General features: G+C 43.7%; 1 protein-coding gene across 7 annotated transcripts in view; it reads left to right on the top strand.

Annotated features, from left to right (window-relative positions):
- Nucleotides 1–11,206, top strand: part of RBM20 (RNA binding motif protein 20) — a 105,217-nt gene extending 94,011 nt beyond the window's left edge. For all 7 annotated transcript variants that reach the window (XM_063337722.1, XM_063337721.1, XM_063337723.1 and 4 more), the window contains exons 10-14: nt 1,401–1,499; nt 2,943–3,612; nt 6,072–6,191; nt 6,968–7,089; nt 10,971–11,206. In XM_063337722.1, coding sequence (XP_063193792.1) covers nt 1,401–1,499; nt 2,943–3,612; nt 6,072–6,191; nt 6,968–7,089; nt 10,971–11,081 — 1,122 coding nt within the window. In that variant the 3' untranslated portion in view covers nt 11,082–11,206. The remainder of the gene's footprint in view (nt 1–1,400; nt 1,500–2,942; nt 3,613–6,071; nt 6,192–6,967; nt 7,090–10,970) is intronic.
- The last annotated feature ends 8,168 nt before the right edge of the window (nt 11,207–19,374 follow it).

Here is a 19,374-nt window from a genome sequence, read left to right as displayed (position 1 = left end):
GACAATGCAGGGAATTGGTTGCTATACTGCTGAAGTGGGGAGTGAGCTTTTAATGAGGAACATTTTCTTTTTGGTCAACTCAACAGAGCAGTTAGTTTCTATTAATCATATGTCCCTACCCTCAGCTGTGTCAGGGATAATTTCACACCGCTCCCTTCAAAGTGCTGTGAGGAATCTCTTCCCATGGCAGAACTGCTGTATCGGCTCACCTGTAAAATTATGGGGTCTCTGGAGAAATAGTCCCAGTTGGTAAAGTGGCAGCGTTTGTGGGTTTGATTCTCCACTGGAAAAAGTGGAGAGGGAACCGATCAATCTGCCTCATTCACTCAGTCCCAGTACAGCCCATGCTCGTATCCCCATCCTACAGGGATCTTGTTACTGGCTCTTGGCCATGGTGCCTCCCCCAGTCCCCCCTGGTGATCCACTGCCGCCATCCACCCCCAGGGATGCTGGCACAGGAGGCTGCAGAGCTGCTTTGCTGACCAGGGGTCCATCTCTAGCTTGTGACTTTGTGCTGCTGGGGCCATCTTTGGTTGTTTTTAGTTGACCTTGTGTTCATTCTCATGCCGGGGCAAGGTTGGTGGAAATCTCTAGATCCTGTAACTCAGCTAGTCCCTGTAACAGGCAGCGGCACTACCTCATGGCATAGATATGTGTGTCTGTACCACCTTTTGTCATCTTTCTCCTTTGGCTGGTATTTCACTGTGATGGATGGTTCCTTGGGAGGAGATGTCAGAGCGAAATGTCAGACAGCATCCTAAATCACCAGTGTTGCACACTCCTCTGCATGTTTTTCAAGTTACTTTAAAGTTACTTTGTTAAAGGCACACCACTCCAGGGACTACTGCTAATAATTTATCTTAAAAGGAAGAAATAGGTTTGAATGTCTTGAACTCACACTTTCGCTTCACCCCTCTTTTACCAAGTGCCAGGTAGTACTGTGGTTTTGTTGTTCCAAAGTACGAACTGTGCAAGCAGTTGCATTCTCAACTGAGCCCACATCAATAAACAAAACAGTTGAGGTCTTTTCCAGAGTTTTAACACTGCTGCTCTCCTTACCATGTCTGAGCCAACATAACAGATGTGGGTAGAGAACAGAGGAGTGGAGGCTGGAAATTTTAACGAATTCACATTCTCCCCCACCTGCCTTCTAGCCAGTTCTATGATGTGAATTACATCTCTCTAATTTTGTTTCCATTTCTTTTTCTTAATTCTTATTTGTGCAGCTTTGCTAGTGGAATCCAATTCTTGGGTCTTTTCCCACAGCTCAGTTGACTTGCACAAACTGTAGAAATAAAGAATGTGACCTTGTGGTGACTTTGTTTCCCTCAACCCAGAATAGAAACATAATAGAGCACCACTGTGTGTTGCCATACGTGTATATGTTGTATTTATTTTAGCTTGGAAAAGAGGAGCAAGTTCCAGAGAAGAGCTCACCTTCAGCTAATAAACAAGGAAAAGAATCTGGAGAGATTCTGGAAAACACAAGAAAAGAGAAGGTTGGTGACACGTTGTTGGTGCAGCTTCCACGACAAAATGAGTGAAAATGCAGGTTTGGTAGCACATTCTCCCAACTGAAATATTAAACACCCATAGAAAGACATGTAAAGGGTTGTAGAAGGGGGTTGTCTAAATTAACTTGCCATATCTTGACCTCTGCAATAAGGGATAGCTTTTCCTGAATTCTTCAGACCTCTTTTTTTAGTTGCTCTTTGCCCATGTACATTGCTTCACATGCATAGCCCTTGGCACTGGCAACTGTGAGTAACGTATGCTCAAGTAACTTTGTGCGCCATGCCCAAAAATAGGTGCGGTCAGTTAGTGGAGAAGGAGGGGACTAATGATGAAAACTTTTCAGAACATAGGCCTTAGATGGACTAGAGATAGTAGCCTCTTCTGATTGTTTCTGGTTTTAATTAAATAATGTCTTTACAGCACCCCTACTGTGGCGTCGCAGTTGCGGACAGCAATGTCCTTGGAATTCCTCCAGCTTCATATCTGTAGGGTCATGGGTTGATGGTCAGATATGGAAGCTGTTGATATCTGTTGCTGTAGAAAACTGATCTCCTGGCAAGAACAGTGTCAACTCCCGGCGTTTTCATGCTGTTTTAGGATTCTAGGAGGGGAAGTATGAGAATAGCCAAATAGGAGGAGAATACAGATTATTAATAGATTATGTGTACACGATGAGTCTGGGAGTTGAAATCTAAGCTGCAAGTGTGCCTTAAAAGTAACATATACCTTATAATTCTAATACTTCTGAAATCCAGTATTAGTGTCTGAATCCTGTAGGTCCTAGCTGCATGTATGAGGTATTTCAGATTATGTACCTTGGAGTATAACTGTAAAACTGATTTTTCTTAAGGTCTAGGCCAATTTCTACCAACACAGTCCCTGGCAGAGGGCTCTTGCTGGTGGAAGGAAATGACTACAGAAGGTAGCCATGTTTTCTCAGTCACCGTAGGAATTTAAAGGACCTAGTCCAGTAAAGTGAAAGCCACTAGACTGGGGTTCAGCGTGTTCTCATTGTGCTGCCTATTTCTTGCCACCCTGGGATGGAGGTAGAGGAAGGGGAGATGTTAGTTTCCTTGGGGATCACATAGTAGCGTCAGCTGCACAATAAAGTATAACAGGTTGTGCCTTGTTCTACTTATTACAGAAAAGCAAGAAGCAGGAGACTGGAGAGACTGTAATCCCCAAGGCAGTTACAGGATCTCCACAAAGTGAAGTTTATGTGACAATTAAAAAGAGATTGCTTGTCCCTGTGCATAAGTTTTAAAATCACAACACCAAGGCTTATCGTTCTTTGAAATTAAAATACAAGAGGGGTTAGGCATGGCCAGATCAAAGTTATTCCTGGTTACTGATGTTCAAAGACCATTTTTAAAAAGTGATGATCTATAAATCACTGATTTCTCAAATGTTTTACATCTTTGCAACAGGACCGAGACTGGGAGAGTGGAAGTGAGATAGAAGGTGAGACCTGGTATCCTGCTAACATGGAGGAATTAGTGACGGTAGATGAAGTGGGAGAAGACGATTTAATTATGGAGCCGGATATAACTGAGCTTGAAGAAATAGTACCAGTTGATCAAAAAAATAAAACTACTTCAGAAATGTGTCCCTGTATGTCAGCCATGCTAGAACTGAAAAACGATCACAGCCACTTAACCAGGAGTGAAGACAAATTTGCCCATAAAGCTTTAGAAACAAACTTTAGATCAGCAAAGGGCAGTGTAGCTTCTAGCGGCTGTCAGGACGACGAGGAGGATGATGATAACGATGATGCTGTAACTGAAGCATCAAGCCTAAATCTGGACCCTGAGCAGAAGCCAGAGGAATTGCGAGAAGACCAATCTGCTAAGGAGTCTGATTCCCAGCAGAAGGAAGGAAAAATTGATAAGAGCTCTGACACTCGTTTAGAGCCCGAAGATCACCATATACCTTCTGTTCATCTGAAAGAAGAGACTCTCCAGCTCCCTGACACATTTATAGATGATTACAAACAGATGGGATCACAAGGAGCTGAGAGCAGAGAAGTTATGGAAATGCTTGTTAAAAACGCTAGTGAAGAAACAAGACACGGAAGCCAAGAGTGTCCAGAGGCCAAGGGTAACTACTGGGTTTTTTTCTTTTCAGCCCGCAGGGAGCCTTGCATGTTTTCTCTGACAGTAGACTGAAATTTATTGCTAACAGGAATAAATGTTGCTAATAGTATCAAGACTTGTCCTTGGAGCAGTTCAGTAAAAGAACCCCAGTGCCTTTCGCCAAGCTAAACCATTAGAGGCTCTTAGCTGAATAGTGTAAAGGAAATATGATAAGCAACTTGCAAGCTTTCTGAAAGGCATAAGCTGCTATAATTGTCATGTCAAGGTTCACATGAGTTTAGCTGAACTCTTTCAGTGCCCTGCTAAATTTATTTTGAATTGTCAATGAAATGAGTGACAGTTTCTGAAGGTCAGCAGAAGAGTGTCTGTAGTGTCTGGCTGGCTCTTGGACAAGGTGGATATTCTTACACAGTGTACTGAAGCATTAGTAACATGGAAGTCATCCCTAGATTGTTACTTCTCAGTCCCTGTTCATACAAATATGTGCCTTTTGTCAGGGCTTACCTTATCATCTCCTGTTATCTACTGCATGCTGCCTTTAATATAACGGGTGGGACATCCTGTGAGATAATGCCAATAAACGTAATCATAGCTGCCTATTAATATTTTAGGTGTCAGGAGAAAAAAGATCTTGACCGTCTGAAAGCAAGTTCAGTTCCTTGTCACACTTTCAAATGAAACTTGAGCGAACGGGCTGTGTATAATGAGGGGAAGTGGAAAACAATATAGAACATGTTGGCCAGGAATGCTCTTTTTTGTTGTTACTGGAGCTTCTGTGATGGAGAAGGGTTTGTAAACAGAAGTTGCTGGAAGATTTTGGAGGGTGCAATTTCCAACCAGAAAATGCTGGAACATTTAATGTGAATGTCTGATTTTGAACTACCTTCTTCCTCCAGGACAGATTTGAAACTTGCTCAGTTTTCAATACTTACCTGTTTGGCCTGAAGAGATGCCTTGCCAGGCTTTGCATATTCGGAGATGACACTGCCATGCAAAAGCCCTGGGCCTGGGGATGGCAAGGTTGGCTCCCCTGGGCTGCCCACTTCATGGGCAGCCAGCTGACAAAAACTTGGGTATCCCAAGAGCATAATTACTTTGGTGTTTTCAGCATCTCAGTTTCCAACTTGCCAGCAGGGAGCCTGGAAGCTCCAGGGAACCTTGTGCTTCCCAGGTTTCTGCGGTGGACTTGATATCTGAGATCTGCAGTGCAAGGCTCTAGGCTCTCTGCAAATGCAGCTGCCAGCTCAGAAGCCCAGAAATCAATTTAAATGGGACTTAAGTTGCCACAAAGGCCCTGGGTGTCTTAAGAAGAGCTAACTGAAGCTTGCAGGTTTTCCAGGATCTCTGCTGCAGATTTGGAAACCTGGGATGGGCTTAAAGTTAACTTGAAAGCCAACCAGTCAGGATTTTATATTATTTTCTTTTAAATCACATAATAGACGTATTTAAAACAATGAAGAAAAATTCATTCTCATAGCCAGAAATTGCAGATCTTTGAACTACAGACTTGAAAGGCAGGAAGGGTTTTGTTTGAGCAAAAATATATTTGTTTTATGAGAAAATATATCCCTTATCTAGGTGAAATTTGCAATGCAATAGAAATTTTGTCAGGGTAAGGGAACTAGTTCTTTGATGTAAGAACTGAAGAACCGAAGAATGGGAATCAGACCAGTTTATCTGTAGTTCTGCTGCTCTGTGATAATAAATTTCTCTTTTTTTAAATAAAAGCAATTCACGTGTTGGGAAGGGGGAGCACCTGTTCTTTTGGCTGGCTTTATCTGCCTCAGCAAATCAACCACTGTTTTACACACCTTGAATCTCCTGCCCATGTCCACTAATATCAGTCAGCAGGGACCAACCATCCTATCCCTACTGGCCAAGAACCAAAATGTGCAAGTGGCCAAGAGCCATAAAGCAGAAACTATCCCTTGGAGAGCTGAGGATGGGAGAAGAGTGGCTCCAGGGAGAAGATGACAACGATGCTGCAGGGGTCCTACCAGAGGAAGGTTCGCTCTGCCCACTCAGCTCCTTAGGCACTTTGGGGATTTGCTCTCAGCAGGTCCTGCTGGCCCCGTCTCTCGCAGCAGCCTCTCTGTTAGCCCAGCTCCATCACTGGTCAGGCAATACCATACGTGGTTATGGGGCTGCAGTGGGACTGTGCTTGTGCCACAGGCATGTATAATGTCATAGATCTATTTAGAGATTAAAATATGAAAATAAAAACCATAATGAATGTGAAATTAGAAATAGAAAAATGGTCTACTGGGAGAAATAAAGGTGACTGCACGCTGTAGCAGAGCTGTTGGAGTTGCACTGAGTAGGCCTCTGATTTGAATGGAAAAGCATTTTTTCCAGATTTTACTTCATTTATAGATCCACCCAGAAAGTGTTCCCAAGAAGTTTACAAATGTCTCTTTAAAGTAGTAAACTGTTTTCATTCAATACATTTATTCATTTGTTAAGCAAATTCTAGGTACCTGGAAATGAGATCCCTGGAATACCCGGAGGTAGAGTCTAAAAGAAGGCACTCTCCACCAGGCTGGGAACAAGAGGACGTCTTCACCGAACTCAGCATTCCCCTGGGTACGTTCAGACGCCCAGGCCGCTCTCGGCCTGCGATGCCGCCCACTGCAATACCTAGAGCTTACAACAAGATGTCACTTTAAGGCTATTTGCTATATTTATTTTTCAGAACAGATGTGAGGAGAGCGAAGGAACAGGGTATATGACAGAGGGGTAGCTGTTGAAAGAAATGGCCTTTTGATTATAAATCATTGCTAATTTCATTCCAGATGAATGGCAAAAGATAGCTGTTACTGTCTCTGATGCGATTAAATAAGTTCCCTCGGACTATATATGAAATGTATATGAAAATACTTAGTAATTTAAAAGTCTTTGTCATAAAAGTATTCAGTATAAGGAAAAGTATTGGTTTCACTGATCATGAGTAAAACAGCTGGAAGAAGTACATCCTAAAGAGCAATCTATGTAACTTAAGCATGAATTTAGTATGAATAAGTACTATTGCTGTTCTAGCCCTTGTGGTTACACAGTGAACTTTCCAGTCAATATTATGTGCAAGATGGTACATTTTTAAATATGTATAATATCTAAGAGAGAAGTGGAAGGTGTATTTGCAATGCACAGGATTTTAAGCTGCAGCTCAGTATTGCAAAATTAGGGAAATCAGAGAAGTGAATCCAGGATTCAGTCTTCATATCTATTATCATTTATATTTATTTATATTATATTTATATTATCATTTAACTAAACAGCAACTTTTTTCTTTGAAAACAAGTTTATTGTGGAGGGGAAGGGTTTCAACTGACACTTTAATGTAATTCAGAACTTCTCAATAGGTGTGGAATTTGTGGTGCCTAGAACTGGGTTTTACTGCAAGCTCTGTGGACTCTTCTACACAAATGAAGAGACAGCAAAGACAAGTCACTGCAGAAGTACTGTCCACTACAAAAATCTTCAGGTAAAAACACACTTGAAATGAGCTAACAACTAGCTCATGGGGTGGATTGTAAGATAGATGATGCAACAAAAAATCAGTTTTTATTCTGCAGACATAATTGAGATGAAGTGAAATTTAGATAAGCAACACATTTCAGTAGTTCCAAATGTTAGCATGCTAATATCTCATTCCCAGATCCTTGAAATCAACTTCTGGATCATAAATAAAATGGGGCCAGGTGAGAATTTGATCTTCTCATCTACATTTGGTCCTTATTACTAGCACAGCATGCAACTCAGATCTTTAATTCTCTGTTCTTGAGGGTCCCAGACGTTTCTATCACTGGGAATGAGCCCAGCAGCAGCCTTTCTTATTTCTTAATTTCAAGATCATTAAACGTGCCACTTTTTTAATAATGTTGCCAGACTTATTTTTGCATTAGCGTGAATTTCTGCAGCGTGTTTCAGCACGCAGTGCTTTGTGACGCACAGGCTCTCCGAGGCATTTCCTGTGACCCGCTGAAATCACCTCCCTGTGCTGTGCAGAACACCGCTATTGAATAATTTCTGTGAGAATATACAGAAGCATGTAATGACTTGTATGGTTTCCATAAGAATATATCATAAGCATATTAGCACTTGATATTGGCATGTAGAGACCATGGGTGCTTGCAGTTCAAGCAAGAGACCCCACCTTTATCACTTTTCAGACACAATGTTGATAGTATCAGTCTTGACAGCATGAGCTTTAACTGCCCTGTGCTGAGGACTCCTCAGAGGAGCAAAAGTCATGAAAACCAAAGCAAAGCTGCTCCTTCTTTCTCTGTTCCTTCCCTCTGCCCATAGTGAACGCTGGAGCTCTGCTTCTCTTCAAGTAATAGCTGTCTTTCCCTAGCTGCCTAGTAGGCATTGGCTTTTCTAGTGGCACTCGGAATCAAATAATTTCTCTAGGAGAATTTTCTTATTGAGTTTCCTGAAGTTACATAGCTGTAATCATACAAAGGCCTCTAGCTTTCAAAGCCTGGGCCTGCAGAGCTGTTACGCTTGCTAATAATGGATCCTCCAAACGTAAGCTTGAAAAACAGGTGCCCAGTTTGCCTGCCTTTTTTTGCTTCATAGAAAAAAATCCAGAGGGATTCACCAGCGGTGGCACCACTCAGTGCAGGCTGTGTATCCCATGTGAGGCTGTCCCAGAGAAACTCGTGCTAAAGCAAGGATTGCAACTCCAGCCTCTGCCCCTGGTCCCATGGGAAGAAGAGGGATTTTTTTTTTTTTTAATTCTCTTATTTGGTAAAGTCATAGAAAAAACGGTCCAACTAAAGCTGAGTCAGTGTGAAAAAAACCCTCTTTTTCTCCCTGTTAAGACATTTCCCATGAGCACTATGGTAGATATCTAACACTGACTTGAGATAAAAGAACAAAGACCACAAAAGCTGTTAAAATTAAGTCTGTCAAATATGGTAAGGAAAACAGACTGTTCTGTCGAGCTGTACCTCTTATCTTACTAAATGGAGGAAGTAAATGTCTCATCCAGCTTTTGCCCACTCAAGTGGAAACTCAGCAAATGTTAAATAATTGTTCTGTATTACTAGAACCCTTTCAGTTGCAATAATGCTTATTTATGCACTCTGCAAGAAATGTCAGTCTTCTCCTATGATGATGCAATTTAATGAGTGTATCCACCAGCATAAGAACTATGGACTCTAATTTTTACTGTATGCGAAGCTATGGTTCTGTTGCTGCAGACTGTCTGTCATCTTGCCTACATGACAAATGCCATTGTCCAATGACAATGACATTGTTCCAAATGCTCTCATGGGTATTTTATAGTTGATTTGTTACTTGTCATTTTTCACATGATCTCCTTGAAGCCAAATCCAAAATATATGTTCAGTGTTTGTGTTTGAACACAAAACTAAACAGTTTGTTTACCAATTTTCTTCCAAAAGCCTTGCTTAGATGATGAAGATTCTGTCTTGAAATAGTCAGCTTCATCTGAGTATGGTGTCCCTTGAAGTACAGTTGAAAAAAATTCAACTACTTCTTTGTCAGCCTTGCAGACTTTTTGTAATTTTCCATTCTCTTCAGCTTAATAAATTATTTTCCCAGGTGGCACTTATATTTACAGATCCACTGCATTTTCTATGTCCAAAAAATCCATCATTTGGCCATCCCTCCCACCACTACCACAAAAAGCTGTCAGATTCATCTGGTATAAGCTACCTTGGCAACTCAGTGCAGCATTTTACCCTGTTTTCCACTGGCTTTATGCAGTATTCATCAAAACTTGTATTTAAAAGAAAAAAAGTCTTTTCCTTGACTGTCATTTTGCTATAAATTAATCTGAATGCCTGGTCTGTGAACTTCAAAACTAGTGTTTGTGGTACTCATGGTAGCTGACAACGTCAGCTAAAGATGGTGGATAATCCTCAGTCTTATTTTGGTCATAGAAAAACAAAAATGCATGGGTTATCTGATCCAATGACAAGCGTTAGTGGTTTATTACAGTTCGTGGTGTACGGATCACTTCTCCCAGCCTTTATGAGCCCTCTATCTCTGTCTACTACTGCAACATTTACTCTGGCTTTCTGCCACATGGAATTTTGTACCCAGGGATCAAGACTGAGAGTTGTATAATTTCCACAGCCAAATCTCTTATGTTCAGAGTAACAAGGGTGCAGTCGTCATTATGTCAAAGCTATACCCATTCATTACCATTACTGAGTCCCCTTCAGATGTATCTCCTACATCCAAAATTTGTATTTACGTGAGACAACCTGGCAGACCTAACACAGCCCTTAGTTGTTTTGCACCCATTTCTTATTTCACCTCTTCCCCATGGATGCCAAAGAGTAAATTGTACTCTCGGGGAATCCTGCAAGTAGGTAAAATTTGCAGCGCTGTGAGATGGTCTTTTCAAAACAAATCAGCATGAATAATCAGCTAGAAAATAGAGTTTTATGATCCTGATAATGTGCAGGTCAGTTATTCTTGCATGTGGTGTATGTATAAGTCATTAACAAGAACATCTCTGCATTAATACGTGAGAATTTCCCATGTGTCTCTCTACACTAGCTGCTGCTGAAGAAGCTTCTTTCCATCCATTTCTGGGTCTGTTGACCTCAAATAAACACTTTGAGCACCTCCATTTCTAGGTCTGTTGACCTCGAATAAACACTTTGAGCACCATTTTCAGACCCACACCGGTTCATTGTCCATTTTGTGTGCAGCTCTGCCAACCCAGAGCACTGCCAAAAGGCTGAAAGCCTCACTGGCCATGTCTGTATTTTTAAATCACACTGAGTACTTTAAAGCACTGAAAGGCTTTATCTTAGAGAAACACAATAAGTGTAAGTACTCTAGCCAGACTGCTAAATTGTGTTAATTATTACTGAGTTTGATTATTCCCTTAAAACAAATTTTCTTGTGCGAAAGGTACGTCTCTGAACTGGACGTGCTGAAAAGGTAATATATATGCTTTAAATTGTTACTTAGAAACAGCATTTATTCTCTGACACAGCAGTCTTATGCTAGCATAATTCAGTTGACTCAATGGAGTTAGTTCCTGCTCTGTAGCATCTGGGAGTAGAGAGTTTGCAAGGAGAAAAAGTGAGGTCTGGTTACACAGACTGATGGGGAGTCATGGTCCTCCTGGTTCTGTTACCAGTTCCCCTTGTGGCACAGAGTAAATCACTGAACTTCTGACGCTCTCCATGTATTAAGGTAGTTTGCCTGGCACAGCTATATTTCCTGGCTTGAATTTCCACCCAAATGGGGCTTCTACGTGTTTTCTTCCCTTCTGAGACGCTGGGAGAGTGCGAGAGCTCTGAAAAGGCATAAAGCATCCCACGTTGAATATTTTCAGTTTTGGTTAACGGTGCTTTGTTTTTGATGTGATTGCAGAAGTATCTATCCCAGCTTGCAGAAGAGAGCCTGAAAATGAAGGAAGAAGGCAGCCATCTGCCTCAGGATGACACTGGCATTGTTCCTCACTTTGCGAAGAAAAAGCTATGATGCAGATGAACTGGAAGAGCTATAATGAGTGAACGCTGTTACTTCTTTTTTTTTTTTTATTTCTATGATATAACTGTCAATTTGCACTGTATAGAGGAGGGGAAATAAAGAGCATGTTCCATGCATCTATGCCCAGAGTGCCATTAAAAACCAAAATGCCTGAAACTGTTTCCCACGGTGAAGCAATGCTGGCATATCTGTAAGAAGTGGAGCAATTCTTTCTCACACTCTGCGTGCTGGGAGTGGTTTCCTAGATTAAATCAGAATTCTCAGGGATTCTTAAAGTTTTTATTCTGATGTAACACATCAGGTCAGGCGGAGTATTTAGAAGCACTCAGCATCCTCCAGTGGACGCTGGGAGGAAAGGAGATGTGACTATAAATAGGCTTTAACGTTGCTTAAAATATCTTCAGCCATTTCACTCATTGCCCCAGTTAGAAGTAGGATTTGTTTAGGACATCTAAAGCCATTGTGCTAAAGCTAGTCAGTAGATGGCATAATATAAACCCCATCAGCATCCACCTCCATGTGTCTTAGAGCTTGGTGAAATGATAAAATGTTTGTGTTGTTAAGCACTGACTGTGTTGTACGAATGCAGAGGGAGCCACAGTCTGTCCCAGGGACCTCAGAGCCTGAACCCAGCACAGCGAGAGCAATTCGAATGCACGTGCTGACAGCCACCCTGCTCTGGTGTTCAGCATTTTCCATGGTGTGGCCAGGATGTTCTCCAGGTACCGTTGTGCTCGAAACTCTTCTTTTCTATAATTCTAAAGGGTGCCAACTTTGAGTCTTACAGACTTGAACTCTCACGAGAGGCTTTTTAAAGTGCCACATGTTCGGACCATGTCTCTTTTAGACATTTTACTCAAGATCCTTGCTTTTGGGGTCTTTTTGTTTTCTTTCAAGCTTGCTTTTCCTCAGCTTGGCAACATTGAATTTTCCTGGTTTTCATGGAAAGATGCCAGACTTTTAATATTGTTTTTGTATTTTATTTCCCTGAATTTTTTAAGGTGAATACAACAACTGATGGCTCACAGAGTGCTGCACTGAGAACACAGGATGCACCAGCAGCTCTGGCATTATTATGAACTATTGTTTCTGCACAGTTGTTGCTTAGTATTTTGCAAAGTCCCTTTGAAATGCACTGCACAAGTTTCTGGTTCATTTCAATAGGGCTTTGTGTAGTAAAGTGAATTTGTACTCGAACCATTGCCAGAATTGATCCTGGAGTTATGCTTTTATAAAATGCTCCACGCAATCTAGACAGATGGGGATTTGCAGATGTATTTCCATTCTTTGCCTGACTAATATTCATCTCAGTGCGTTATGTAAAAATTGCAGGTGCTGGATGTCCTGTTTAGATGTTGTGCAGGGGAAGTAGTTTCCCAGAAGGTTCTAGCCATCTCTAAGAATGACATGGATGTCGCAAAATATTGCAAAGTGGCTAAATTGCCAAAACTGCTTCCACCAAAGTATTCGTTCCATTATGTCTTGTGCCAGCAGCGATGCTTGTTCTCTGAGGTACCCTGTAGCCAGGCAGCGTGTCTCAGAGGTGCCTGGTGCTGTTGCCTGAAGCCCCGTTCCATTTCATGGCCTGTGCTTTCCACTCATTTTTACCAGAGGTGGGTTCGGATTTCATATTTGGAATTCCTTCTTCTCGTAAGTTGAGCGATTCTTTGCATCCCAGATTCAGACGTGGCTTATCCAAAAGACAAGGGGAAATGAAAAACATTACAGCCTAAATCCTCCTTTGTCCAGACTTGAAGTATGTTAAGACTTGGGTCCATCTGTCATTTAAAACAGCTTTTTTTTTCGTTTTTCCCTATGGAAAAAAATAATAATATTGCAAACCAGGTATTTTTGCTTCAAGGGTTGGGTTTTTCTTTGACTCTTAGTTTTTCACATTGCAGTGAAATTTGAGCACAGGGCCGTTAGGGCGAGAGCTTGTATTGCAAGCTGTAAGATTACGAGAACGGCAATAAAGATTGTGCAATTGTCTTCTAAAGCACAGCTCTCAAGCTGGTCATGTATCATCTGAATATGAAGTTCCCTTCATGCCCTTCAGCACAATCTGAGCACAAGGGAAGGAAATCACTGCAAATGCAAGCATCAAATCTTTGAAGCTAACCCTGCTATCAAACTGGGGCTCTCACCGGCCTAATGGGAGCTTGTTAGACCATGTGGTTAGGCTTAATTGGATGTGAGACATAGCTGACTGTATATCAAAGCCATGTGCCTCCAGCAACTTTATCCCCAGGTAACCTCAAATGAGAAAAGTATCACTGTTATTATTCTTTATTTGTATTGCAGTAGAAGCTACGGGTCCACTGCCTTTATTATAGGCACGGCACAAATCCACAACAAAGACTTTCCCAGGCCAAAGAGCTTTAAATCAGACTTTCCGAAAACAGACAACAGGTGGATACAGGCAGGCAGGGAGAGCAGTAGGTAACCTTGAGATTTTGACTGGCAGCAGAAGAATAATTAAAATGAGTGTTTACCCAGGGGCTTAGTTTTGGATTTACGGGAGATGACTCAAACTACTTTCCCCCTCCTCTGATTCTGAACCACGTTCACTGCCATTATTCACAGCTTGCATATTTAAACTCCTTTTTTTCCTGGCCGGCTGCATCACACAGGCAAAAGCCCTTCTTGAGAGAGTGGGCTTTGGTATCCTTCAGTCCCTGATGGCTTAAGTTTCGGTCTCCATCTGGGACTCCAAAAGCTGGAGTCTTGACCGAGGCTCACCAGGAACTGTCCTGGCTCCAGATACCTCGTCTGGGTCGTGGGTACAGGCCCTTGCTTGCCACTGAGGAAGGAGGAGGCTGCAGATGGCATCTCTGCCCTACGTAGTTTCCTCCTCTGGAGGGAGATGACTCAGGTGAGTGATGCAGGTGCGGTGCCCAGCCCCGCAGACGTGATCAGACCCAGACATTCGTAGAGGTGGTTTGGACACCCCATCCCTTTGGGCTCTGTCCTGACACAACAGCAACCTGCAAAACCCTGGGTACGGCCAAACGGGCAATGCCCCTTCTGAGAAGGTCCTTTCTCGCCCTAAAACTCAACATTTGAAAGCAGTTAAAAGCAATCCCAAGTCCCAAATAGCTCCTAACAAATCCCTAAGATCAGTTTTCGGCCTGATGCACTTTGAGAACTCAGAGATAATCTTCCCTCTCCAACAGGCCATCATGCAATGCTGACGGGCACTCAACTCCTCAACTTCTCTCTACTACCTATTCTGCTGAGGAAGAAGCCATTGTAGGCAGCCGCTCACCTTTCTCAGCTTGTGTAAAAATGTGTTGTTTCTTTTGGTTTATTATATTTAAATTCTTGACAATTTTTAGTAGGCATAATTCATCACCACTATAATCCACGCTGTTTATTAATACATATATATATATATACACACACACATATATATATATATAGCACAAAGCAGGCTCAGGTCTAGCGAAACAAATATTGATATTTAAAAAGGAGCTTCCTTAATATGTACAAACCATTTCAACACACCTCAACCAAAGATTGCACTTTTTCAATAGGGACAGTGTTTTTCATCTTTGTGAAATCCGTATTGATCTCAAATAGTCTTTAATGTCAATCTGCAACTTACTTTCTTTGAAGCAAAAAGTAAAAAAATTAAACGTTTGCCCCATAAGATTAGAGAAAGTTTCATATTGGTTTAACACTAAATTAGTGTTAGGCTGGTTATATTCAGGGTTTTTCTATTCTGTAAGGATTAAGGCTGTGATTTGTTGAATTATACTTGAACTGGACCAGATGTACTATTTATTGAGCTTATATAATCTTGTTAATTTAAGTTTTGGCTTGTAAACAGTTGGAATTTGTTAGTACTTGTTTAATTACGTAGGAACTGTCACCAATATTAACTGATCTGTGTAACTGATTGCCAAGTGTTTCAATTTGTGTTTCTTAAAAAGAAAGATTTTAATAAAGAGAATTATAAAGCATATATATTGGTGGGCAATTGTCCCAGCAACAACATGCTTCTAGTTTCCCAAGGGATCTATTAAAAACCAAAATGAATAAAAGATAGTTTGGGGGGTAAGAAGGAAGCAGGAGGCAAAAAAACGTTTGCTTTTAAATATAATTTCTAGAAGTTGTGATTCTTACCAGGTAGCTCCTGCTATACAAATTGCAAGTGATTGCTGTCATCTGGTGCTGAAGTCGAAGTGAATACATCTCACCGGTTCACTCTGTAATTACTATTAATTGTTATTACCCATTCCTGTCCCTCTAGATATGTCCTCACTTCCCTTTTTCTCTTATATTTCTGAACGAACTGGGCAAGCTGTCTGTCCCCACTGGCTTTTGTCTCTCTCCATCCAGGTTGTCTTCCCATCCTTCTGAAAGCCCCATATAAAATCTCCCCCAACCAAACACCTTCTCAACCTCATCTCAGCCTGAGTCCCTCTGCCCATTTACCGTGCTTCCCTTGCACTCTCCCTCTGCTGATTTTCTTCTTTTCAGCAGACTGTCCTCCCTGGTGCCCTCCCAGCTCCACAGGGAGCTTTCCCACTCCTTATCCTTCTCCCTGGCTCACCTCCATCACCAGCAACTGGAGCTCCTGGGAGGAAGTACCCAACCTCAGCCGGGGTGACGTAAAGACGTGCTTGTACGAAGTATTTAAAGAATGCAGTGAGGACAAAAGCCAAGGGGAAACTTCACCTCCAGCTTTGATGAATTCACTCAGTGGAAAACACTAAGAGGAAGACCGAGGCAAGGCAATGTCCAGTCCAAGGCAAGGCAGGGCCTGGGGCACCATCAAACCACAAGCTGTGGCTCCCACCACCCGCTGAGGGAGGGAAAAGGGGTTTGTCTGCCCCACTGAGCGGCTGGGGAAATGGGTCATGGGCAAAACGACTGGTACTCAGGCTTCCTGACTCCCCAGTTCATCAAATACTGCTTTAGCATCTTCTAAGTAACTGTTTTGCAGCTGAGGCACACATGTTATGTATTTTAAGCACAAATGGTTTCGGTTCTTCTGTTCTGGATGTACTGAAACCTTCGTACGTGCGATTTTGATACCATCTCATCGCAGCTATGAATCTGTCTCACTCTAGAAATCAGGCAAATCAATTTTGTAAGTGTTAACTTGGCATCGTATATCCATAACCAAAAAAAATCCCAACTGTGGTGTTCAAAACATAATGAGTTTCCAGTCCAGGTTTTCTCACACTTAATTTTCTTGGTGGAAAGGGGAACTCGGGTTTGAAAGACTTCACAAGTGAACACCAGCCTGCACCCAAATACCACCTTGGCCTTTTGACACAAGCTGTGCCCGACCTCCCTTGGGCAGCCAGGCTGTAGCCCAGCCTTCCTGCCGGACTGGCAGAGCAGAGCAGCTCTCCGAAAACAGGAGATCTCCCTGGGAAGCTGACCGGGAGGGAGGGCAGGGGCGTGCGGGGAGCCGGAGATGGTGCTGCCTCCTCTGGATCAGGCCGCTGTAGGGGCTCAGATGGTAGACACGCTGCCCAACCAGCCTCCCTCTGCCTGGTTTTTGGCGCTGATGCAGCCTGGGACTCGGCTGTGTTTGTGCAGGTGGCAGCAAGGGCAGCCCGAGAGAACAGGTTGGCCTTTGCTTTGTTTTTCTACATCCGACTCCACCAATCTCCGCTTATCTGTGTCAATATGTTGAGCACTCCTCATGTGCTTGGCTCGCCTGATGCAATGCCACAACGTGAAGCCAAGGGAGATGGCGGTACGTATTTGGGGAGGGAAAGTTCCCCCCGTTGTGGAGATAAGGGGGACTGGACAAGGACCAGGAATTCTCCCTAAAACATCTTAGTGGAACTGGGCAATGCAGCGATGAAACAAAAAAATCTCCTTTTCCCTTGCACGGAAGAAACGGCCGTAAGGATCAGCCCTCTCGTCGCAGGGCCTGAGCTGGCCGTGCTGACATGGTGGCCTGGAATCCCCTCCACCTCCCCTGGCATGTCACACCTCCCCTTTGCTTGCCTTCAGCAGAGCCACGGTGCTGGCAATCTGTCCCCAATCTTTATGAAACACGCTGTCTTGTACTAACCTAATATATTCACAGCACCATGGAAACACGACTCCCCAGATGCTGAAGTGAAAGAAGAGGAGGCATTTTCCATCTCTTCCTTCCTTTTACTGCCCAGGTGAGGCTCAGGAGGGCTCTGCTGGGTGTCCTGGAGGCTTGGGAGTGGGCAGGGGAGCGGTAGGGCCACCAGGATCCATCTTCCACACTGTGACAAGGATTTTCTTAGGGCTCATCTGCACACAATTGCATCAGCCTACTGCAGGGTGAGATCCCTAACCAGATACCCGAGGTGATTAAAGCCAGTGAGCTCTCTCCTGTCAGGTGACAGCAGGCTTATTCTGCTTAAAGGGAGCAGCGTTCAGCTACCTGAAGTAGCTTCATTTAAACTGAAATAGGAGCATACGTCAATTTTTAATTAACTGGGTCAGATCTGAATGAGTGGGCATGTCCAAAAGCTTTCTGTGAACTAGAAAGCTGCGTAGGGCAGGCTGAATCCAGCCTCCTAAATGTTTAAATAATTGCCAGGCAGAGTCTTGGCCAATATTCCTCAAGGTAAGGCGGTGAGTATCAGCAGCACAGCCCTGGGTCGGGAGGCAGCTTTTCCAGCCTGATTTCTTCCCGGTGCCTTAGAAACAAAGGTTCCTGTTTATAAGCTGTACTCCACTGACTCCTGAGCTTTGTTTGAGGACATGCATACGAGTTTCACCTTCCCTAAACACCGTCTTGGTGTCTTTAGAGGACACAGGAAGCCTGTTTTGTTTGTGGGTTTCTTCTCCGGCTGGGCCGTGTTTGCATTGCAGCTGGTTTATCTTTGGCAGATAGCAACGTGTTCTTGGCAGCAAACTTTCACCTTGAGCTCAGGGGGTGTAGCCGCGCTGTGTTCTGCACACCTGTGTTCCCTAGAACCTGGAAAGATTTGCCTGTTTGTATTCCCTGCTGAGGTGTTAAAACCAGTTTCACGGCAGTGCTACTGGGGCTTTGTGGAGGTCCCAGCTCCCAGGACGTGGGCACGTTGGAGGGCAGTGTGCGTGTGTGCAGGAGCAAGGCTTGTGCCGCCTTGCATGGACCTTAGCATTAAGCAGCCGGCAACTGGATGTACTCCGCCAACATTACAGTCACAAGTGATGTTGTTTTGGTGTGTGCCCGAGTTGAGTTTCTACCCTCCTTGTTTACCCTGATCACTGTTACTTCCCGTAACGCTCCATCTGTAGGTATGTGCGGTGGTGGGGAGCTTGCTGCTCCACTGGCTGCACTGAGACATCTGCAGGGACTGGCATTGGTGTTCCCCGAGGTGTCCTTATCTCTGGAAACAAGGTACACCTTAAACAGGCCCACTCATAGCGGCTGCATAAAAAGGAACTACACTGAGACCAACTGGAAGAGCAGCCCAGGTCTGTCCTGATGCTAATGGGGATCAGCGCTGCTCTGGCCGGGCTGTTCCAGCGCCTACTTCCATCTGATCGCAATTGGGAAAGATGAACTCAGGCAGAATATGCTAGATATTAGCCTGCCAACAGATCAGCAAGGCAGCCAGGAAGCTGTAAATGATCCTACAAGCCTTCTCCTTCCTTTTCTCTCACAAATTAGCCTGGCTAGGGGTGAGGGTGGGGGCCGAGGGGTATTTCAGTGAGGCAGGGCAGGGATTTGCCACTGGACGTTCCCCTTGAAGGAAGCCCAGCTGCTGCAGGGGCATACGGAGACCGGGCAGCGCCTGGTGTGACTGCTGCCAGGCTGTGCATGAAACAGACCCAAGAGGTCTGAAATAAATGGGAAGGGTTGTGTTCGTGGGTATTTCCCACCAGCAAGCTGACGTCCCTGTGGCTGCATGTGTGTAGGCTTTGTGTTACCCGCTCCTCTGCTTTTCTCTTCCTGCAAAGGCAGATGCTGATCCATGAGCTGCTGCTGTTCAGCCATCGGCCTGTCTTTTCCCAAACCTACTCCGTGGGGTCTGATCCCAAAACCAGCAGCGAGACTGGTTAAATCGAGGGCTACTTCAGCCTTAAGGTAAGTTGAGGACCTGTTTAAGGCAGCATCAGTGCCCAGCAGTGTGAGAGAGCGCTGGGCTCTGCCAGCCCAGAGAAATGAGAAAAAAAAACCTGAAGTGAAAGAAACCTGTCAGAAGTACGGTTTGGGTACGTTCCCCCTGGGAGCTGCTCCATCTCTCTGCACTCAGGGCACGTTCACACCATGGTGAGGAACGGCATGAACTCACTCTCCTGAATTACTTCTTGTCAGCCGAGCAAAGTGGAAGTAAATAACTTATGTTTG

Source organism: Chroicocephalus ridibundus, chromosome 6 (genome assembly GCF_963924245.1).
Source record: "Chroicocephalus ridibundus chromosome 6, bChrRid1.1, whole genome shotgun sequence".
NCBI classification, from domain to species: domain Eukaryota; kingdom Metazoa; phylum Chordata; class Aves; order Charadriiformes; family Laridae; genus Chroicocephalus; species Chroicocephalus ridibundus.
This window is presented reverse-complemented; position numbering and strand designations above follow the sequence as displayed.